Source organism: Geotrypetes seraphini, chromosome 5, assembly GCF_902459505.1.
Source record: "Geotrypetes seraphini chromosome 5, aGeoSer1.1, whole genome shotgun sequence".
NCBI lineage: Eukaryota > Metazoa > Chordata > Amphibia > Gymnophiona > Dermophiidae > Geotrypetes > Geotrypetes seraphini.
Genome location: NC_047088.1, coordinates 262,341,207 through 262,362,425, shown reverse-complemented (window position 1 = coordinate 262,362,425; position 21,219 = coordinate 262,341,207). Strand labels below are relative to the sequence as shown.

At 48.9% G+C, this 21,219-nt stretch overlaps 1 protein-coding gene across 4 annotated transcripts in view; it reads left to right on the top strand.

The window, feature by feature from the left end:
• TMBIM1 (transmembrane BAX inhibitor motif containing 1) overlaps nucleotides 1–20,845 on the top strand; it is a 69,877-nt gene extending 49,032 nt beyond the window's left edge. For all 4 annotated transcript variants that reach the window (XM_033945563.1, XM_033945560.1, XM_033945561.1 and 1 more), the window contains 7 exons: nucleotides 392–442; nucleotides 4,276–4,315; nucleotides 6,411–6,448; nucleotides 7,509–7,596; nucleotides 8,304–8,399; nucleotides 10,379–10,432; nucleotides 17,748–20,845. In XM_033945563.1, coding sequence (XP_033801454.1) covers nucleotides 392–442; nucleotides 4,276–4,315; nucleotides 6,411–6,448; nucleotides 7,509–7,596; nucleotides 8,304–8,399; nucleotides 10,379–10,432; nucleotides 17,748–17,894 — 514 coding nt within the window. In that variant the 3' untranslated portion in view covers nucleotides 17,895–20,845. The remainder of the gene's footprint in view (nucleotides 1–391; nucleotides 443–4,275; nucleotides 4,316–6,410; nucleotides 6,449–7,508; nucleotides 7,597–8,303; nucleotides 8,400–10,378; nucleotides 10,433–17,747) is intronic.
• The last annotated feature ends 374 nt before the right edge of the window (nucleotides 20,846–21,219 follow it).

Genomic DNA, 21,219 nt, shown 5'->3' with positions numbered 1-21,219 from the left:
GTGGAAAGATAGGATGGCCCCCCTCTCCCCCCCCCCCCCCCCCCCCGTTGTTGCCTGAGGCTCCCCCGCCTGCACCCAGGGCTGCACAGTCTGCCCACTGGGGCCCCCTGTAGGGCCAGAACCTCTTGAGTTTCTCTTAAAATGAACTGCTGGGAGAGTGACTGTAGGGTGGGCCTTCTTGTTGTTGCCATGTTCTTTCACTTGTTGAGCTGCTTGGCTGTTTTACCCTGCTTTTATCTGCTTCCCTTTTGCTTATATGTTCCCTTTGCAATTGCTAATAAAGATATTAAAAAAAAAAAAAAAAAAGAATTGCACAGTGGCTGCTTCAGGCTCATCACAGTTTGTCTCGCTGACTGAGTTACCTGAGATTGTGTTTGTGTTCTTCCTCCAGCCCCGTCTTCCTCGTGACATACTTGGTGTTGGCTTGCTGTGAGGGTCCCAGGTGAGTGCAGTACAGCTTTCTCAACATAAGAACATAAGTAAAGCCTCTGCTGGGTCAGACCAGAGGTCCATCACACCCAGCAGTCCGCCCACGTGGCGGCCCATCAGGTCCAGGACCTGCATAGTGATCCTTTATCTGTACCCTTCAATCCTCTTTTCCTTCAGGAAATCATCCAGTCCCTTCTTGAAACCCAGTAGTGTACTTTGTTGTATCACGCCCTCTGGAAGCGCATTCCAGATGTCCACCACCCTTTGGTTCTGAATCTGTCCCCTCTTAATTTTTCCGAATGCCCTCTCGTTCTTGTAGTTTTTGAAAGTTTGAAAATCTGTCCCTCTCTACTTTCTCCATGCCCTTCATGATCTTGTAAGTCTCTATCATGTCCCCTCTAAGCCTTTGCGTCTCCAGGGAGAAGAGGCCAGTTTCTCCAATCTTTCAGCATATGAAAGGTTTTCCATACCCTTTATCAGTCACGTCGCTCTGTCCTGGCAATCACCTCGCAGGCTCCAAATGGGTCTTACCAGTTAAGGGCTTGTACACGGGATTGTGTGTTTGCACACACAATGCTCTTCGGTTGGCCGCCAAAGTAAGAGATGTTCAAATTGTGTTCCATTCGGTTATTTGCTCTTTGGCAATACGACTCTTTTGAGGTTTTAGTTATGGCAGTTATAGGAGAGTAGCCTGAAGCCCTTCCATTAGGGGGGGGGGGGGGATGGACAGCACTGGGGGTATCTAGAAATCCTACCCGGAATTTCCAATGGAGTCAATGTGCGCAGACTACCCTCCAGCTTATTGTTCCAATCGGAAAATCTGGACCCCCTAGACCAGGGGTCGGCAACCTGCGGCTCGCGAGCCACATGCGGCTCTTTCGCCACGTGGATGCGGCTCAGAACAGTGCTTCTGACGACCTCACACTGTTCAAAATTCCTCTTATTTTTTCACATCTTCCAGAATGACGCTGCTGCTTCCGACGTGGTAAGCTCGGCTGAGGCGCGCGCTGTTGGCTGTGCCGGTCCTCTGCCCCCTTCTTAAGTCAATTCCTGTTCCGGGGCAGAGGACCAGCACAGCCAACAGCGCACGTCTCAGCAGCGCGGTATCGCGCTGAAAGCAGCAGCGTCTTACTGGAAGATGTGAAAAATAAGAGGGATCTTGAACAGTGGGAGATATGGTTCAGAGTTTTGCAACTAAGAAACCAGTGATAGTTACATAGTAACATAGTAGATGACGGCAGATAAAGACTCGAACGGTCCATCCAGTCTGCCCAACCTGATTCAATTTAAATTTTTTAATTTTTTCTTCTTAGCTATTTCTGAGCAAGAATCCAAAGCTTTACCCGGTACTGTGCTTGGGTTCCAACTGCTGAAATCTCAGTTAAGACTTACTCCAGCCCATCTACACCCTCCCAGCCATTGAAGCCCTCCCCTGCCCATCCTTCTCCAAATGGCCATGCACAGACACAGACCGTACAAGTCTGCCCAGTAACTGGCCTAGTTCAATCTTTAATATTATTTTCTGATTCTAAATCTTCTGTGTTCATCCCACGCTTCTTTGAACCCAGTCACAGTTTTACTCTCCACCACCTCTCTCGGGAGCGCATTCCAGGCATCCACCACCCTCTCCGTAAAGTAGAATTTCCTAACATTGCCCCTGAATCTACCACCCCTCAACCTCAAATTATGTCCTCTGGTTTTACCATTTTCCTTTCTCTGGAAAAGATTTTGTTCTAGTTTTGTGCATCGGCCGCTTGAGGAGAAAGAAGGGCTGGAAAGAGCAAAACGGAGGTTTCCTGAGCCATTGGAGGCTTCTTCTGGATTGGGAAGAGCAGATAAGAAAGGCCCCAGCTCTGCCTGAGCTTGGGACCGGATTGGGCAACATCCGCTGACATCATCATATCTCAAACCCCCTTGTCTACCCATTGCGGCTCTTTGTAAATCTTGGGTCAAACATTTAGGAAAAAATGGCTCTTTGCTTTAAAAAGGTTGCTGACCCCTGCCCTAGACCCATCCCCAGGCTCGTCCAGTTCCACCCAACCCTGCCCTAGCCCCGCCCTTCACTGACCACGCTGGTCAGGCAGAGAGGAAGTCCCTGCCCGACGCAATTTGAGGAGGCTTTCCAAAACCCGGACAAAGTGGCGAATTTTGAAAAGCCGTCCGGACCCCCAAACATGTCCTCAAAAGGTGGACGTGTCCGGTGAAATCCGGACGTCTGGTAACCCTATTCTAAGGGAAATCCTCTCTTCACTAATCATGCGATGAGCCTTCCAGCTTCAGAGGTTAAGAAAGAGTGTAGTGATTTCCCAGTGCAATGCTCTCCAGACCCCTTGCTGATGCCAGCAATCATAAGAACATAAGAATTGCCGCTGCTGGGTCAGACCAGTGGTTGATCGTGCCCAGTAGTCCACTCCCGCAGGGGCCCTTAGGTCAAAGTCCAGTGCCCTAACTGAGACTAGCCCAACCTGCGTACGTTCTGGTTCAGCAGGAACTTGTCTATCTTTGTCTTGAATCCCTGGAGGGTGTTTCCCCCTATTTGAATCTCTGGAGGGTGTTTTCCCCTATAACAGCCTCTGGAAGAGCGTCCACAGTTTTCTACCACTCTCTGGGTGAAGAAGAACTTCTTTACGTTTGTATGGAATCTATCCCCTTTTAACTTTAGAGAGTGCCTTCTCGTTCCCTCTATCTTGGAGAGGGTGAACAACCTGTCTTTATCTACTTTGTCTTGAATCCCTGGAGGGTGTTTTCCCCTATAACAGCCTCCGGAAGAGCGTTCCACTTTTCTACCACTCTCTGGGTGAAGAAGAACTTCCTTACATTTGTACGGAATCTATCCCCTTTTAACTTTAGAGAGTGCCCTCTCGCTCTCCCTACCTGTTAAAGGCTTCAGAGCTGATTGGCCGGGGACAGTGACATCACCGTATCCTAATCCTAGAACGAAATATGGACTGACAAATGCCTAGCACAGCTTGTGAGAGGTCTGAAGAACCTTCCGCCCACCAAGTACATCCCTGATCCAGAGAGTGGCAGCTATGTAGTGACCAGGGCAGCTGTGTTTCTTGTCTCCTTTGCCTGTACCAGTCAGAGCGTTTTTTGATGTTACTGTGTTTCCCTGAAAATAAGCTCTAGCATGATTTTTAAAGGTGCTCCTAATATAAGCCCCCTTGTGTAGCATCTTTCTATCCCTCCCTCCCATCCCCCTGTGCAGCAGAACTCCACTGACCCTCCCACTGTGAGACTGACATATCTTTGCTCCGAGGCCTCCAAAAACAGCAGTGATGCGGCGCCGGGGAAGGCCGCAAAGTAGCCTGTTCAGAGCGCTGCCGCCGCTGCTGTTTTTGGAGGTCTCGGAGCAGAGGAATGTCAGTCTCACGGTGGGAGGGTTGGCAGGCTTCTGCTGCACAGGGGGATGGGAGGGAGGGGAGGAAGAGGAAGGATTAGGGTGGAGGAGAGGAAGGGAGAGGTGATTGATGTACATGGAAAAAAATAAGACATCCCCTGAAAATAAGCCTTAATGCATTTTTTGGACCCAAAATTCATATATGACACTGTCTTATTTTGGGGGAACACGGTAGTAGTTGACTCAGTGACATTAGTCGCAGTTGATTCATTCAGTCTCTATGATGGCTGCTGACTTGCATGACTCATTCAGGGTCTGGTAGAGTGTTGGATGTGGCTTTGCCCGCCAGTTCCCTGAACATGGCAGAGGGTTGTTACCTGTCGTGGTGTGGGTTTTTAAAGTGTCAGTGAACTTAAGGATCTGTGGTGGTAGTGGTGGTGATGGGGGGGTGGGGGGGATGCTGTACTCTAGAGGGCTGACCTGTGGAAATCTCTTGTTTGTTTCAGGAGGCGTTTCCCATGGAACGTGATCCTGCTGGCGTTGTTAGTAAGTAGATCTCTGTGTCCGGATCTTCTCTAGGAAGAAGCTTACTGTTGCCACCTCCTTCTTACTGCAGACCTCCACAAATGTTATCTGAACCCAGGCGCCTCACATTGTTCCTCCTGAAGTTCAAGAGTTGGGTGGGAAGAATCTTCTCTGAGGCCTGTAGCAGCTGCTTGAGAGGGAGATTTACTAAGGCTGCATCGGAGAAAAGACATTTTAGTGAATTGGCTCCTTATTGTACCACTGGTGCATCAGTGGCAGCTAAAATCAGCCTCCCTCCCCTCAAGTATGTCCACAATCGCATATGACCATGGCCGAGATCTCCACCAGTCCGTTTCCCTCTTTCTCTCTTTCCTACTCTCTTTCTCTTATTCTCTTGTTCTCTCTCTCGTTTTCTCACTTTCTTTCTCATACTCTTTCGTACTCTTTCTCGTTCTGTCTCTCATTCTTTCTCATACTCTTTCGTACTCTTTCTCGTTCTGTCTCTCATTCTTTCTCTATCTTCCTCTTGTTCTCTCTCTCTCGTTCTTTCTCTCTCGTACTCTTTCTCTTGTTCTCTCTCTCATTCTTTATCTTCCTCTTCTATCTCTCTTGTATTCTTTCTCTCGTTCTTTCTCTCTCGTACTCTTTCTCTCGTTCTCTTTCATTCTTTATCTTCTTTCTCTCGTTCTTTCTCTCTTACTCTCTTGTATTCTTTCTCTATCTTCCTCTTGTTCTCTCTCTCGTGTACTTTCTCTATCACTCTCTCTCATTCTTTCTCTCTCATACTCTCTCGTACTCTTTCTTTCTCTATCTTCCTCTTGTTCTCTCTTTCTCTCTCTCTCGTTCTTTCTCTCTTTCCCACTGTCTCTCTTTCTCTCTCTCATACTCTTTTGTTTTCACCCAGTCTTGTTTTCTCTCTTATACTCCCCACCCATCTTCACCCTCCCCACTCATAAAAACCCCAGTCCCCCTTTTCTTTCATATACACCCACCCCCAAGTAATCAGCCTCTCTCACCCCCAGACCTCACCAGTTGTCCCTTCCACCCCCCTTCATTTTGCAGTCTGGTGCTTTTCTCTTGCCATGGAAGGAACTGCAAGTTCAGATGGGTCTGGATCAATTTCATAAGTTTGAGCCACTCAATGTAGAGCTCTCAGCTTGACTCGTGGTCTCAGATCTTGTGAGACCAGCTAAAGGTTTTGTACTGTTGAGAGCTGAACAACACAGCGCAGAGTGTAAGAAACCACAGTGGCGGCAGACAGATGTGGGGGAGTTGGGGAAGGAGCATCAAATCCTGGGTGCCAGGGTGGGTGGAATGTCTAGGGTGGAATCCCTGTGGGATTTTCTGAGCTCTGCCTTTCCCCAACTCATCCAGCTTCCATCAGGGCATTCTCGTTTCTGGCATTTCTTCAAGAGAGAGCCGTCATAGAATACGTCATGGAGTGGATGGACACAATGGCTCCCTGATGAGTGCAGGATGGGAAATACTACATATTCCACATCAATCACATGCTCCAGCAGTGTTCCCTATAGGCTGAGCACATGTGTGTGCACACAGCAAAACAGAGTGTATACAAGAATGTACAATGCTGAGATGTTTTACGTTGTTAGAAAGTGGCACAGAGAAACCGAACTGTTTGCATCTGCCTCATCTCAGCAGCTGAGCATTTACTTAGCTTAAACTGGCCCCTCTGCTAAGTCCCATCCATAGGACATAAATCCTCTTGCAACAGAAATGAGAGGTTTTGGCAGAGCTGTCTGGGATGACTTTGGGTGCTTCAGGCAGAAGCCAGGGACATTGGTAGAGCTGGGGGGAGGTGTCTTGGGGTGCTTCAGACAGGAGCAAGCAGCGTTAGCAGAGCTGTGTGTGTGTGGTGGGGGTGCTTCAGGCAGGAGCGAGGGCTGTTGGCAGAGCTGTGGGGGTTGTCTTGGCGTGCTGCAGGCAGAAGCGAGGGGCATTTCTAGTCCTGTGGTGTGGTGTGGTTGTTGCACCCCCCTTTTCCTAGTTCAGTCTGTGAGCTTTCATTCTGCTTGATGTGAAATCTTCATTTTTCAGCACACGCCACTCTCCCAGTATTGCTGATAACCTCATCCTTGCAATTTTTCTGTTTTGACAGACTTTGGCGATGGGCTTCATGACTGGAACGATAGCCAGGTATTTGTCATTTGTGATACAGAGTACACTGTTCAGAGTGGCGGACAAGGCCCTTTGTAAATCACTTCCTTGGAACCCTGAGCAGGTCTCGTGTCCAGGATGTTAAGAAGCTGCAATCGTGGTCCTCGAGGGCAAAACCCAATCGGGTTTTCAGAGTTTCCCCAACGAATATGCATGAGATTAATTTGCCTGCTGGTACTCTAGAAACCAGTTCTAATGGGGGTTCTTCAGGATGGATTGGGGAAGCATGCAAGAATGTTAATAGCTGAGAACGGTTTGACAGTTTTGGGGTGAGTGTTTGAATTTTTTTCCTTCAGGAAACTGGGATTCAGGGGCTCAGTCTCAGCCCAGCCCACTCACATGGTTCCAGCAGAGGTGCCTGGCTGTACAAGGGGTGATGGATTTGGGACATTCAGGCCTAAGAGGTTTGCTCTTCTGCAGAGCAACTCTACTAGTCTATAGCAAAGCCGAAAGGAGTGACTGAGGAACATAAGACACTTCCCGCTCTAGCTGACCAGTTCCGAGTCCCAAAAGAGGTCAGAAAAACTCTGCCTCGTTAGAAAACCAATAGGGTGCACTGCAAACTGAAGGAGTGTTGGCTGTAAAGATATAGAATGCCTCACCCTGGGAGTACGGCAAGGGGTCAGCATTTCCTAACCCTCCTTTGGGAACATGGTGCTAGTCATCAGACAGAAAACATCTTGGCATCCATCACGTTTTTAGGTAGGAGCTCTTTGCTTGGACCCGCCTCCTGAAGCCTGTTGGTGAAATTTGGAGGTGCTGAAGGTAATTCCTTTCTCATGATGGAATTGGGTAGTCCCTAATATTTTATTTATATATTTCTGCATTCAAGGCTGGGTATTACCTGATCTGGGTCCGTACACATGGCTCTGAAATTGAGCAGAATTGAGGTCAGGACTCAAAATTCAGATGAGCGGTCTTCAGTTTTTTGGAAAGGGCTTTATGAAGCGTGGAAACATACTGATGTGTGTCTGATGGCACTGAATTCCCCGCAAGGCCTGTAATGAACATGTCTTGCCTTCTCTTCTTTTGCCTCTAGTATGTACAGCACTAAAGCCGTCCTCATTTGCATCGGCATCACTGCCCTCGTGGCCATCGCAGTCAGCATCTTCTGCTTCCAGACAAAGGTGAGTGGGTGCGTTCTGCTGGGATCTGGCTGGGGAGAGGGGAGGGCGGGTGGGCGTATGGCTGGGAGGGCAGGTGGGCAAGTGCCCTCTCTTGATGACTTGCTAGGGGGAAGGAAGGGAAAAGGAGAGCAAGTGTCCTCTCTTGGTGTCTGGCTGAGGGGGAGGGAAAGGGCGGGTGGGCAACTGTTTTGATATTAAGATGCTGGGAATCCCCTTTTTTTTGCTGGTATGCTCTGCATTGATGAATGGAGGGCTAATCTAATGGTCAGAGCAGCCCGACAACCAGGAGAGTTCCAGTTCAAATCTTTATGTTGCTTCTTGTGATCTTGGGAAAATCACTTCCTACTCCACTGTCTCAGATTGTGAGCCCTCCAGGGACAGGACAATACTTAGTGTAACTCACCTTGAGCTACCGCTGAAAGACGGATGAATGAAATCCAAATGATGCTAGTCACTGGGGATTGTTTACTGCATTATCTCCCATGATGCTTGGCAAAGGACCAGGCAGACACTCATGGGGGCCTGTTTACTGTCACATTCTCCCATGATGCTTTGCACAGGACCAGACCCTGACTGGCCCCGATTACTGCCACATTCTCCCATGATGCTTTGCACAGGACCAGACCCTGACTGGGCCCCAATTACTGCCACATTCTCCCATGATGCTTTGCATGATGACCTCTTACCAGTTCCCATTCCATTGACAGGTGGATTTCACTTCTTGTGCGGGATTATTTGCTGTCCTGGGGATTGTTCTTTTCATCGTAGGAATAGTCACAGCAATCGTCTTGGCGTTCAAATATGTAAGTAAAGATTAGAGGCTTATCACCTTCTACCTTTGTCTTCCAGGGCTGGTGTTTGAGGGGTGCAAACAAGGCAATTGCCCTGAGCCTCCATACTTACATGGAGCCCCTAAGTAACAGAAAGTGTAGCCTGCCAATGTGGCGTTGGGTCCCCTATCCTCTAATCCCTGCTCTTGTGCGTCTTCTCCTGTGATTCAAAATCAGATATCTTGAACTCTTTGTAAAGTTGGTTAATACATTTCAATCAATAAGTTTATAAGATCCTGAGTGGAGTGTAATGGGTAATCTGAATTGATTTACTCTTTCAAAAAGTACGACAACTAGGGAACACTCCATGAAGTGACATGACAATACTTTTAAAATGAATAGAAGAAACTATTTTTTTCTGTTAATAAATAGGTAAACTCTAGAACTAATTGCCAAGGATGTGGTAATAGTTGTTAGCATAGCTGAGTTAAAAAAAAAATAAAGGGTTTGGACAAGTTCCCGGAGGAAAAGTCCATAGACCTGGGGAAAGCCACTGCTTGTCTTTGAGGTCAGTAGCATGGGATGTTGCTTCTCTTTGGGACTCTGCTAGGTATTTGTGACCTGGACTAGCTTCTTTTGGAAATAGGATACTGTGCCTGGTGGACCTTTGGCCTGGCTCAGCAGAGTAGTCTCTTCTGGCTTTTGCTGTTGCCTTTTCTACCTCTCTGACCATTTTAAGATGCTCAGATAAGACCACCCTCACATCTCACTCTTCCTGTCCCTGGCTTTTATTTGCTGAAAATTTTTTAGAATATCCAATATGCACTCCTTTACAGATTTGTTCTGCAATCCCCTTGTCTATCTTTCTTCCCCCCCTAAACTTCTTCATCTCGCCCCACTGTGTACATTGTATCTTATGCAGCATTAGTTGTGATTCATAACATAGCCCATGGATGGTAGAGCCTCCAGCTTCCCTCTGGGATAGATTGTTCAGGCCTCACTTTTCCCTTGTGCATAGAAGTACTTCAGCCCATTGGGTGTGATAGTATGTAATGATCTATAAGTGGCCAAACAGGTTGAAAAGGCGACAGCGAAAGCTAGAAGGATGCTAGGGTGCATAAGGAGAGGTATGGCCAGTAGGAAAAAGGAGGTATTGATGGCCCTGTACAAGATTCTGGTGAGACCTCGTTTAGAATATTGTGTACAATTCTGGAGGCCACACCTTCAAAATGATATAAAAAGGATGGAGTCGGTGCAGAGGAAGGCTACTAAAATGGTATGTGGTCTTCATCATAAGGCGTATGGGGACAGAGTTAGAGATCTCAATCTGTATACTTTGGAGGAAAAGCGGGAGAGGGGAGATTTGAAAGGAAGCTCTGGAATGAGAGGGCAAAGGATGAAGTTAAGAGGTGATAAGCCCAGGAGTAATCTAAGGAAATACTTTTTCTACAGAAAGGGTAGTAGATACGTGGAACAGTTTCCCAGAAGAGGTGGTGGCGACAGAGACTGTGTCTGAATTCAAGAGGGCCTGGGATCTTTTAGGGAGAGGAGGAGATAGTGGATGCTGCGAATGGACATACTGGATGGGCCATTTGCCTTTATCTGCCATTATGTTTTTATAGGCAGTATAATTGTGGGGGGGTGGGGGGAGCCAAAGGTCACAGCCCGATCAGTATTTCTCCAAGACAACATCAGCAACTAGAGCTTGGGGGAGGGCCCAGGGCTTGATCTGGTCCCTCTGTATCCTGCTGCCTCTGCTCCCTATACTGTACCACCCCTTGGGTTTACTCAAATGCTTCACCTTGCATTTTTTAGCATTATTAGGAGGGGGGGGAGAACCATCCTCGCTTTCTGTGCAGAATAAATGTGCCAATTCAGGCTTTGATGTGCCACCATATACCATGCAGATCGTTCACCTGCCCCAGGATGTCCTACTGTGGGTACGGGGGACCCTTCTAGTGCTGATTCCATGTGTACGTTCCGGACATTCAGCCGTTTCTCTTTCTTTCTAGGTCTACTGGCTTCACATGTTGTATGCTGCTATTGGTGCTGTGGTCTTCACCTTGGTGCGTGTTTTACCCTGTAGGATATGAGCAGGGGAAGGTTAATGTCTGGGAGTAGGGTTGGGGGAAGGTCGGTGCTGTCCATGATGCTGTGAAGAGTGGAAGGTGCAGGGCATGAGGCCATTGAAGAACTGGGGAGAGTCCTGTGGACCTGTGTGGCGAGTTTCTACAGCTGTCCAGTCAGATCATGGCCGAGGCCAAGCAGACTCGTGTACATGTAGGGTTACCAGACGTCCAGATTTCACGGACACGTCCACCTTTTGAGGACATGTCCGGGGATCCGGACGGCTTTTCAAAACCTGGCACTTTGTCCAGGGGTTGAAAAGCTTCTATCAAATCACCTTCGGGCAGGAGAGCATCTGCACGTGACGTCATCGTGTCAGATCCACGCATGCGAGGGTCCCCTCTTGCCCGACAAGAGTAGGCAGCAGGGGTGGGTGGGGCTAGGGCGGGACTGGGGCATGTCTCTCTCTCTCTCTTTCTCTCTCTCTAGATATATATATTCCAAAGGACAGGAAGTGGGAACGGACAATGAACACTCCACTGAAGAACACTGATGGAAAACCAACTTGTTTATTTCATAAAAGGACACAAGCAGAAGCTGTGGAGCCGACACAGCAGTGTTTATCAGGGGTCACTAAACATAAAAACATAACAACATAACAACATATTAAAAAACACATCAGATAAAAATTAAAAATTTTAAAAAATTTTTTCCTAAGCCATAGAATTGAATAAATAAATATAATGAATGATACATATATCAATATGTACATATATATATATATATATGACAAATAAAACATATGATAATGTTTATGCAAATACCTAAAAATGGAACCAGACCTGTCATCTGTGAACATATATGCCACAGGTTTGGTTCCATTTTTAGGTATTTGCATAAACATTCATATGTTTTATTTGTCACATATATGTTTATCCCAGGACAAGCAGGCAGCATATTCTTAACACATGGGTGACGTCACCGACGGAGCCCTCGGTACGGACCTTTTTAACTAGAAGTTTCTAGTTGGCCGCACCGCGCGTACGCGAGTGCCTTCCCGCCCGACGTAGGAGTGCGTGGTCCCCAGTTTCTTCGTTTCCGCGGAGCGAAGAAGACGCGTGTGTTTTTTCAACGGCCGTTGAAACCACTTTTTGCCTTCCCGCTCGCGCTTTTTTTCCATTTTTTTTATCTTCCTTTGCCTTCGGGTTTCTTTTTTCTTTGCTTTGTAAAAAAAAAAAAAAAAAAAAACTTTGCTTTTTTTCCCCTTTTTTCGTTTTGCCCCGGCGGGGCCTGTTGCCATTATACAGGCCTCGGGGTTCGATTTTGCGGAGGCCGTTTTCCCCTTCATGCCCCCGCAGGTCGGTTTTAAAAAGTGCCAGCGGTGTGCACGCCCGATCTCCCTCACTGACCCACACAATTGGTGTTTGCAGTGTTTGGGTCCGGAGCATCGGGCGGACTCCTGCACCCGCTGTGCCACTCTTCAAAAGAGAACCCTTAAAAACCGAAGAATTCAACAAACTCTCCTCTTCGGCACCGGGTCGGCGATGGACTCCTCGACATCGACAACGGTACCACAGAAATCGGCACCGTCTTCCTCGACACCGCCCGACCCCACATCGGCGTCTCTGGCGCCAGGTAAGCCGGCTAAGAAGCCTTCCTCTTCCCTCGAGCGCCCTCCTACTACGGTGGCGACGCCGACCTTGCCGGCATCGCACCGGTCCCGCAAGTGCTCCGCCCCGATCTCGGTGAGTGCCTCGTCATCGGCCTCCTCATCGCCGGGGCGTGGAGCGGCATCTAAGGAACCGAAGAAAAAGAAAGCGGTTCCGATGCCACCCCTAGATGACCGTATCTCGGCCATCTTAAAGGCTCAACTCCAGGAACAATTGCAGTAGCAGCTCAAACACCTGTTGCCCACTATCCTGGCACCGCTCCTTCCGGTACCAGACCGGCCCGAGCCCCGTACCGAGCCCCCGGTATCCACCCCTTCGGTACCCATCAATACTTCCATGCCGATTCTTTCGGCTGAGCAGCTTCATGCCCATCCAGTGGTGCACTCCCATACCACATCGGATCCTCCTCGGCACCAAGCAGTGCGTCATTCTTCTCGGGACCGGGATCGACGCCGGTCTTCCTCTCCTGGTACCGTTTCGGTGCGGTCTGGAAAATCTTTATCCAAGACCCGCCATACCTCACCTTCCACCCCGGTGTCTCGACATGCACCAGAGGTCCGGGACCCTGACTTATGGGAGGAAACCCCTCTCGGTACCGAGGAGGATCCCTCCTCATCTGAGGAGGACCCGTCGGCACCCGATGCCACCTCCAAACCGGAGCAGTCCTCATTTTCTAAATTTCTGAGGGAAATGTCTGCAGCCCTGTCCCTTCCTTTAGAATCTGACTCAAAGAAGTCTCAAGCCTTCCTGGAGGCTTTAGATTTCGAACAGCCTCCTAAAGAGTTCCTCAAGCTCCCCGTGCATGACATCCTACGGGAGACCTTTTACAAAAACTTAGAGAATCCCCTTACGGTACCGGGGGCTCCATGTAAACTGGACAACCTCTATCGAGTCATCCCTATTCCAGGGTTCGACAAGTCTCAATTGCCCCATGAGTCCCTTCTTGTTGAATCCACCTTGAAAAAGACTCAGGGCTCCAGTGTCTATGCCTCTACCCCTCCTGGCAGAGAGGGTAAGACCATGGACAAGTTTGGCAAGAGGCTCTACCAGAATGCCATGCTGGCCAACAGGGCAAATAATTATTCATTCCATTTTTCATTTTACATGAAACATTTGGTTCAGCAGCTGTCTGCCCTTCAGAAATACCTCCCTGAGCGCAAGGTCCCGCTGTTCCAACAGCACATCTCTGGCCTTCTTCAGCTGCGCAAGTTTATGGTCCGCTCGATATACGACTCATTCGAGCTCACCTCCCGTGCCTCTGCCATGGCCGTTGCCATGCGCCGCTTGGCCTGGCTGAGAGTCTCCGACCTGGACATCAACCACCAGGACCGTCTAGCCAATGCCCCCTGTCTCGGGGATGAACTTTTTGGAGAGTCACTGGATTCCACCACCCAGAAACTCTCCGCCCATGAAACAAGGTGGGACACCCTGATCAAACCAAAAAAGAAGGCTCCGCCTGCCCGACCTTATCGACCTCAGTCATCTTATCAGCGCAGGTTCTCAGCCAGGCCACTCAATCCGCCTCCTCAACAACCTCGGCGGCCCCGTCAACAGCAGCACCATGCCCAGGCTCGTTCTCAGGCCACTCAACCCTCCAAGCCTCTTCAGCCTGCTAAGCAATCCCAGCCCTTTTGACTCTTCTCTCCAGGGCATAGCCAGTCATCCACCCTCGCTACCTCTTCCACAACCAATCGGAGGTCGTCTCACCATATTCTCCAGCCGTTGGGAGGTCATCACATCGGACCAGTGGGTCCTCAACATCATCCGCCACGGCTACTCTCTCAATTTCCAGACTCTTCCACCGGACAATCTTCCCGTAGAGTCTGCTTCACACTCATCTCAAACCCCCCTCCTCCTGAGGGAGGTTCAATCCCTCCTCCTTCTCAATGCCATCGAAGAAGTACCTCCAGATCAAAGGGGTCAGGGATTCTACTCCCGCTACTTCCTGGTACCCAAAAAGACGGGAGACCTCCGTCCCATTCTCGATCTCAGGGACCTCAACAAGTGTCTGGTCAAGGAGAAGTTCAGAATGCTCTCCCTTGCCACGCTCTACCCTCTTCTTTCTCAACACGACTGGCTATGTTCCCTGGACCTCAAAGAGGCCTACACTCACATCTCCATCAATCAGAATTCTCGCCGCTACCTGCGGTTCCAGGTGCTGCACCACCACTATCAATACAAGGTGCTACCGTTCGGCCTCGCTTCCTCATCCAGGGTCTTCACCAAGTGCCTTATAGTAGTGGCGGCCTTTCTCAGGTCTCACAACCTCCAGGTGTTCCCCTATTTGGACGATTGGTTGGTGAAAGCACCTACGTCTCAACTTGTGCTACAGGCTACTCATCACACCATCTCTCTCCTCCACCTCCTGGGGTTCGAGATCAACTACCCCAAGTCGCATCTGCTTCCCACCCAGCGACTTCAGTTCATTGGAGCAGTTCTGGACACCACACTAATGAGGGCTTTTCTCCCCTCCGATCGTCAGCAAACCCTGCTCCACCTCTGTCGTCAGGTGCTTCTGCATCCCTCCATTCCTGCCCGTCAGATGATGGTCCTCCTGGGTCACATGGCCTCGACGGTGCATGTCCTTCCTCTGGCACGTCTCCACCTTCGCACACCTCAGTGGACCCTCGCCAACCAATGGTCACAGACTACAGATCTTCTTTCTCATCCCATCTCTGTGACATCATCTCTTCAGCAATCTCTCCAATGGTGGTTGAACTCCTCAAATCTTTCCAGGGGTCTTCTTTTTCATCTACCCCCTCACTCTATGATCATCACCACGGATGCATCCCCCTATGCGTGGGGAGCTCACCTGGGAGATCTACGCACCCAGGGACTTTGGACCCCACAGGAGCGTCGTCATCACATAAATTTCCTGGAACTCAGAGCCATGTTCTACGCCCTCAAGGCTTTCCAACATCTCCTCTGTCCTCAAGTCCTCCTCCTGTGCACAGACAATCAAGTCGCCATGTACTACATAAACAAGCAAGGCGGCACCGGATCTCGCCCCCTTTGTTTGGAGGCTCTGCGCATCTGGACCTGGGCCACAGACCGCAATCTCTTTCTCAGGGCGGTATATATCCAGGGCGAACAGAACTCCCTGGCCGACAATCTCAGCCGCATCCTTCAACCTCACGAGTGGACGTTGGACCCTCCGACTCTGCTCTCCATCTTTGCTCGATGGGGCACGCCGCAGGTGGACCTCTTTGCAGCACCTCACAATCATCAACTGCCCCTCTTCTGTTCCAGACTCTTCTCTCCTCACCGTCTGTCCCCGGATGCATTCCTGCTCGATTGGAGGGACCGGTTCCTGTATGCCTTCCCTCCACTTCCTCTGATGTTGCGGACCTTGTCCAAGCTCCGCAGGGACAACGCCACCATGATTCTCATCGCCCCTCGGTGGCCTCGCCAACACTGGTTCTCCCTCCTGCTCCAACTCAGCTCCAGGGAGCCCATTCCTCTTCCTGTGTTTCCTACTCTACTTACACAGCAGCATCAGTCTCTACTGCATCCCAATCTGTCTTCGCTCCACCTGACAGCTTGGTTTCTCTCGGGCTGACCTCTCCAGAGAATCTATCTCAGCCGGTCCGCCTCGTCTTGGACGCCTCCAGGAAACCGGCCACCCTCCAATGTTACCATCAGAAATGGACCAGATTCTCCTCGTGGTGTCTCCGGCATCATCAGGAACCCACCTCCTTAGCGGTGGAAACTGTATTGGAATATTTGCTCTCGCTGTCCAACGCTGGCCTCAAAACTACCTCCATCAGAGTCCACCTCAGTGCCATCACTGCGTTTCATGAGCCTATCCTCGGAAAACCCCTCACGGCTCATCCTCTGGTTTCCAGATTTATGAGAGGGCTCTTCAATATCAAGCCGCCTCTCAAGCCTCCTCCTGTCGTCTGGGACCTGAATGTAGTTCTCTCAGCACTCATGAAACCTCCGTTTGAGCCTCTTGCCACAACTTCGCTCAGGCTCCTTACCTGGAAGGTGCTTTTCCTAATTGCCATCACCTCTGCCAGGAGGGTTAGCGAACTGCATGCACTGGTTGCCGACCCACCGTTCACTGTTTTTCACCATGACAAGGTTGTTCTGCGTACCCACCCTAAATTCCTTCCCAAGGTGGTCTCGGCTTTTCACCTCAACCAGTCCATTGTGCTGCCCGTCTTCTTCCCTAAGCCTCACTCGCACCCTGGGGAACAGGCGCTGCACACGCTGGACTGTAAGCGTGCCCTTGCTTACTACCTTGATCGTACCAGAGCTCACCGTACATCCCCTCAGCTATTTTTGTCTTTCGATCCCAACCGTTTGGGTCGTCCTGTCTCCAAACGGACACTTTCAAATTGGCTTGCTGCCTGTATTGCATTCTGCTATGCTCGGGCCAGTCTCTCACTGGAAGGTGCTGTCACGGCCCACAGAGTCCGAGCTATGGCTGCTTCTGTAGCTTTCCTCCGTTCCACGCCCATCGAGGAAATCTGCAAGGCTGCCACTTGGTCCTCAGTTCACACGTTCACTACTCACTACTGTCTGGATGCCTTTTCCAGACGGGATTGTCATTTCGGCCAATCGGTGTTACAGAATTTATTTTCATGATGGCCAACCATCCCCCCTCCCTCTTTGTTAGCTTGGAGGTCACCCATGTGTTAAGAATATGCTGCCTGCTTGTCCTGGGATAAAGCACAGTTACTTACCGTAACAGGTGTTATCCAGGGACAGCAGGCAGATATTCTTACGTCCCACCCACCTCCCCGGGTTGGCTTCTTAGCTGGCTTATCCTAACTGGGGACCACGCACTCCTACGTCTGGCGGGAAGGCACTCGCGCACGCGCGGTGCGGCCAACTAGAAACTTCTAGTTAAAAAGGTCCGTACCGAGGGCTCCGTCGGTGACGTCACCCATGTGTTAAGAATATCTGCCTGCTGTCCCTGGATAACACCTGTTACGGTAAGTAACTGTGCTATATCTTTAGAAACATAGAAACAGAAACATAGAAAGATGACGGCAGAAAAGGGCTATAGCCCATCAAGTCTGCCCACTCTACTGCCCCACATCTTTGATATATGTATCATTCATTATATTTATATGTATTTATTCATTTACTTGTATGGCTTAGGAAAAAAAAAATTAAAATTTTTAATTTTTATATAATGTGTTTTAATATGTTTTTATGTTTAATAACCCCTCATGCATCAAAACACAGCTTCTGCTTGTATCCTTTTCTGAAATAAACAAGTTGGTTTTCCATCAGTGTTCTTCAGTGGAGTCTCATTGTCCAACCCTATATACATGTCAGTTGTGGAAAACAACTGCTCAAACAGGTGTCGCATGTTATATCACGCGGAAGCGGAGCTCATCGTATTGAGCTATGTAACATTTCTGGTGCCAGAGCCAAGAGACCAATTCACTACAGCAACAGCCGTCCAGTCTGTTGCTACCATGGCTGGTTGGGTGAGCAAGTACACTGTCTTGGGGGTAGGTTCAGAGGGTGAGTGCGCTCTTTTGGGATCTGGCTAGAGGAGGGCGAGGGGTGGGTGGGCGGGCAAGTGCACTGCCTTGGGTTCTGGCGGGAGGGGGCTAGGAATAAAGGTGGGATGGTTGTCATTCTAATTACTCCTGCAGTAATCTGATTTGTGTCTTGTCTTGTCCAGTTTCTGGCCTACGACACACAGCTGGTGCTGGGGAACAGGAGTCACACCATCAGTCCTGAGGAGTACGTTTACGGAGCACTGAAAATCTACACAGACATTGTCTATATCTTCTTGAACCTGTTGCAGATTGTGGGGAGCCGAACATAAACGGGGCAGGGGGTTCGCCGCAGGAGAGAGGGCAGCGCTTTGAGGTAGTTTCCGCCCTCCTGCAAATCTTTTTTTGCCAAAGCATTTCTTTTCCACAGCCTCGCCCAGCACACGCTCATGGCGTGCGGCACAGGGTTACGGATGCGTCACCTTTGCAACTCCTGCTTTTAGTACACAGAAGGTGCGCTGCTGGCAACGGCAGTTCTGAATTGTAGCGCTTAAGGTTCTGCTTGTATATTATTTTATTCCTGGGATGGCAGACTGCCTCTTGGCTTGTCACTTGCAAGGTAATTGAGAGGTTCATTGACTTATGAAAGTATTCCACAAACCGCAAAGTGCAGGAAGCCATGAGCCCAGCTGCAGAGAGAGAGACAGAGGAAGTGCCAGCCAACCGCTGAATGGCCTTCCTGTTATTAAGACTCCTATTGGTGGACAAGGGTGGCAGCTTCTTTTTCATTGGTTGGTTAATAATTGAGCTGGGCCCAAAACTGACTTTTCATCAGCCATTAGAAATGGCGAACAGTCCAGCTTGTGCAGCTCTTTTGCAGAACTGGGGCATAGGAGACCCCATGCCTGTCAAGGGGGAAAGAGATGGCAGGGGTAGCCATAGTTTGAAAAACTTCTGATAGAACACTAAGAAGCAACATGACTGTGCTCTAAAATCGGCCCTGAAGCAGCGGACAAACCAGCGGTCCGTGAAATGCTGGCCGCGTCAGCTCTGGCTCTAGTCCCGAGAGCGTTGAAAGCTCCGGTTCTGGTCCCGAGTACGAAATAGCACAGAATTGAAGAAGCTCAGTAATGGAAACAGAATAATGAAAACACTAAAGAGAAGTAATTTTCTGTGAGGTTTTTCAAATTCTGAAGCGGTCTGCACTCAATTAGTTAATGTGCAAAATAAGAGATGTAAATTATAACAAAAAAGTTTTAAAAATAGTTTAAATTAGCAGAAACATAATATGGATAATGAAATAAAAGAACAGGTTTTTGGCCAGTGCTTGCAGTACGGAGTATGTGTTTGGAATACACCTACGCTGGTAATGATTACCACTGAAATTATAAGCGTAGTACTCCTTATTTCTGAGGCCTTTTCCTGAACGAATATCAAGCTCCAAGTATAGATAAACTATAAAAGTGGCTTGCGAGTGTTTGAGTATAGACTTCTTCATAGGAGTGGAGATTTGACTTTTAGGGGTAGCCATGGCCCATCATTGTGATATCAGTGGCTGTGAGAAGAGGATTGGAGATGGTGTCAACATCCACACTCATTAACCTCAGGCCCCATAAAAAAATAAATACATTTGTCCTGGCTGCGCCTCTATGTAGGTAGATGCCCTGGAAATGAGATACAGGGATTCTTTGGCAGCAAGACATTGAAAGAGACTTCTCCAAGGAAGGACCGCAGTCACCCAGGGGTAGGTTGGCTATCTCACCCCAGGTCAATTGCACAGACTGACTGAGCCTTGGATTTGCCCCATGGCAAAGCCTGTTGATTCCAGAAGAAAAGTCTGAGCAAGCAAGCACTGAATACAATAAGAAGGAACCAAGACTGGATCAGCCTCTTTAGTTGACCTGGAGTGAAGTGGCAACTCATACCCTGACTAAAAAGGATAAAAGATTAGGCAGAAGGCATAGTGCAGCTTGGTAGCACCGTACTTCACCTTCCAAAAGAACTGGGCCTGGCTAAAAACATTTCCAGTCACCAAGTATCGATTCTGTGGACTTACCGTGTGGTTCCAATAGGTATGGAGTGACTTACGCCCCTGCTGGCCATTCTGTGTGTTTACATGCATTCTGGGCACTTGTGATAGCATCCCTCTAGATCAGTGATTCCCAAACTTTTATTCTGGCAGAACCCTTAAAGTACTTTTTCATATACTGAGGAACCCTCAATTTATGTAAACCTATATAGTCATCCAAACAGAACTTCTTGAGGAACCCAGTATGGGAATTGCTGTTCTAGGTCATAAGAACAGACCAACAGGTCACAAGTACCTGGCAGGATCCCAAAAAACACTAGATTCTGTGCTTTTTACTCCCAGGAACCTCTAAAGACCTCTGCTCTTCGCTTAATTCCGTTAAAGTTGTTGCCTCCTAAGCAGAATAACAGACCTTCGATATCGAATGAAGACCTAGGAGAACTCATGCAGCCTGACTCAAGTGTTTCTAAGGGGAGGGGTGAGGTGGTTTCTCTCTTAAGGAATCTTTTTGGCATTGGGAACAAGCTGCAGTCTTGCCTGGGTGCCTTCCCCTTCTCCCCAACCGTGTGTGCTCCCCCAAGCACCTTTGTACACATAGTCTTTTTAAAGATGTTCAGGCTACAATGCAGAGATAAAATGACATAAAACCAGGACTGTCTCTTCATGTTATCTTAATAAGTTCTCCCGGTTTTCACGCTGTATATGTATCTGGAGCATAACCCCCCTCTCATCCTCTCCAAACTTAAACATTAGTATTTTTCTGGGGAGTGGGTGGTTTGAGACTGCTGGGACAGAGCAGCACTGGGGTTTCGGTGGGTGGTACCTGTTACTGAATGGTTCAGGCTGGCATGGATACCACCCCTTGCCCGCTGATGGGCAGTAACTACCACCCTATGGTAAACCTTAGCAGGCTGCATTCCTGGACCTCTGAAGGCTCATTTCAAGATCCCTTTGCTGGCAAAACCGGCAACAGGAATGAATAAGCGTTTATGGACGATATAATTCTTGCTCTCTTACCTGCTGGTATTAGGCTCCTTGCGAATTTTGAGGGGGGGAGTTGGTTTCAGCTCACAGTGTTCTTAGTTCTCCATTGTATCGTGGAAGTGGGGGAGGCTCATTCTTGTATATAGCACAGGTGTATATGCTATAGTTTTAATGTGGCAGCCTGTACCAGACTGCTGCTCAGCTTCTGAGGTCAAATACAATGTACTGAGTTTGATTTGATATTAAATAAATCTATTTTACTTTGCAGTGGTCCTTGTCTTCTTTTTTTTTAGGGGGGGGAGTATACAGAAGGGAATGCTTGGGCGCTACCTCTTGGTACACACAAGTTTCTAGCACACATACAGGGCTAATCCAAGTGCATTTCCAGCAGGATTTCTGTGGGTTGCCTTTGCTTTTGCCTTAGCAGTGGAGTGGCAGCTCATTGTAAAGGCGGGTGAGAGTCTTTGGTCTTCTGCTGGAGATGGAAAACTGGGTTAGTATCTCACACTAGTGTTTAGAAAGAGCCTGAATTTTCTGTACTGCTGCTAACTGAATCTGGTTCTGCTTGAAGCCTGCCACTGGTTATCATGATGGTTTTAATCCCTTTCAAGCCAGCTCTCAAGTACCTAACCTGGAAGGTCATT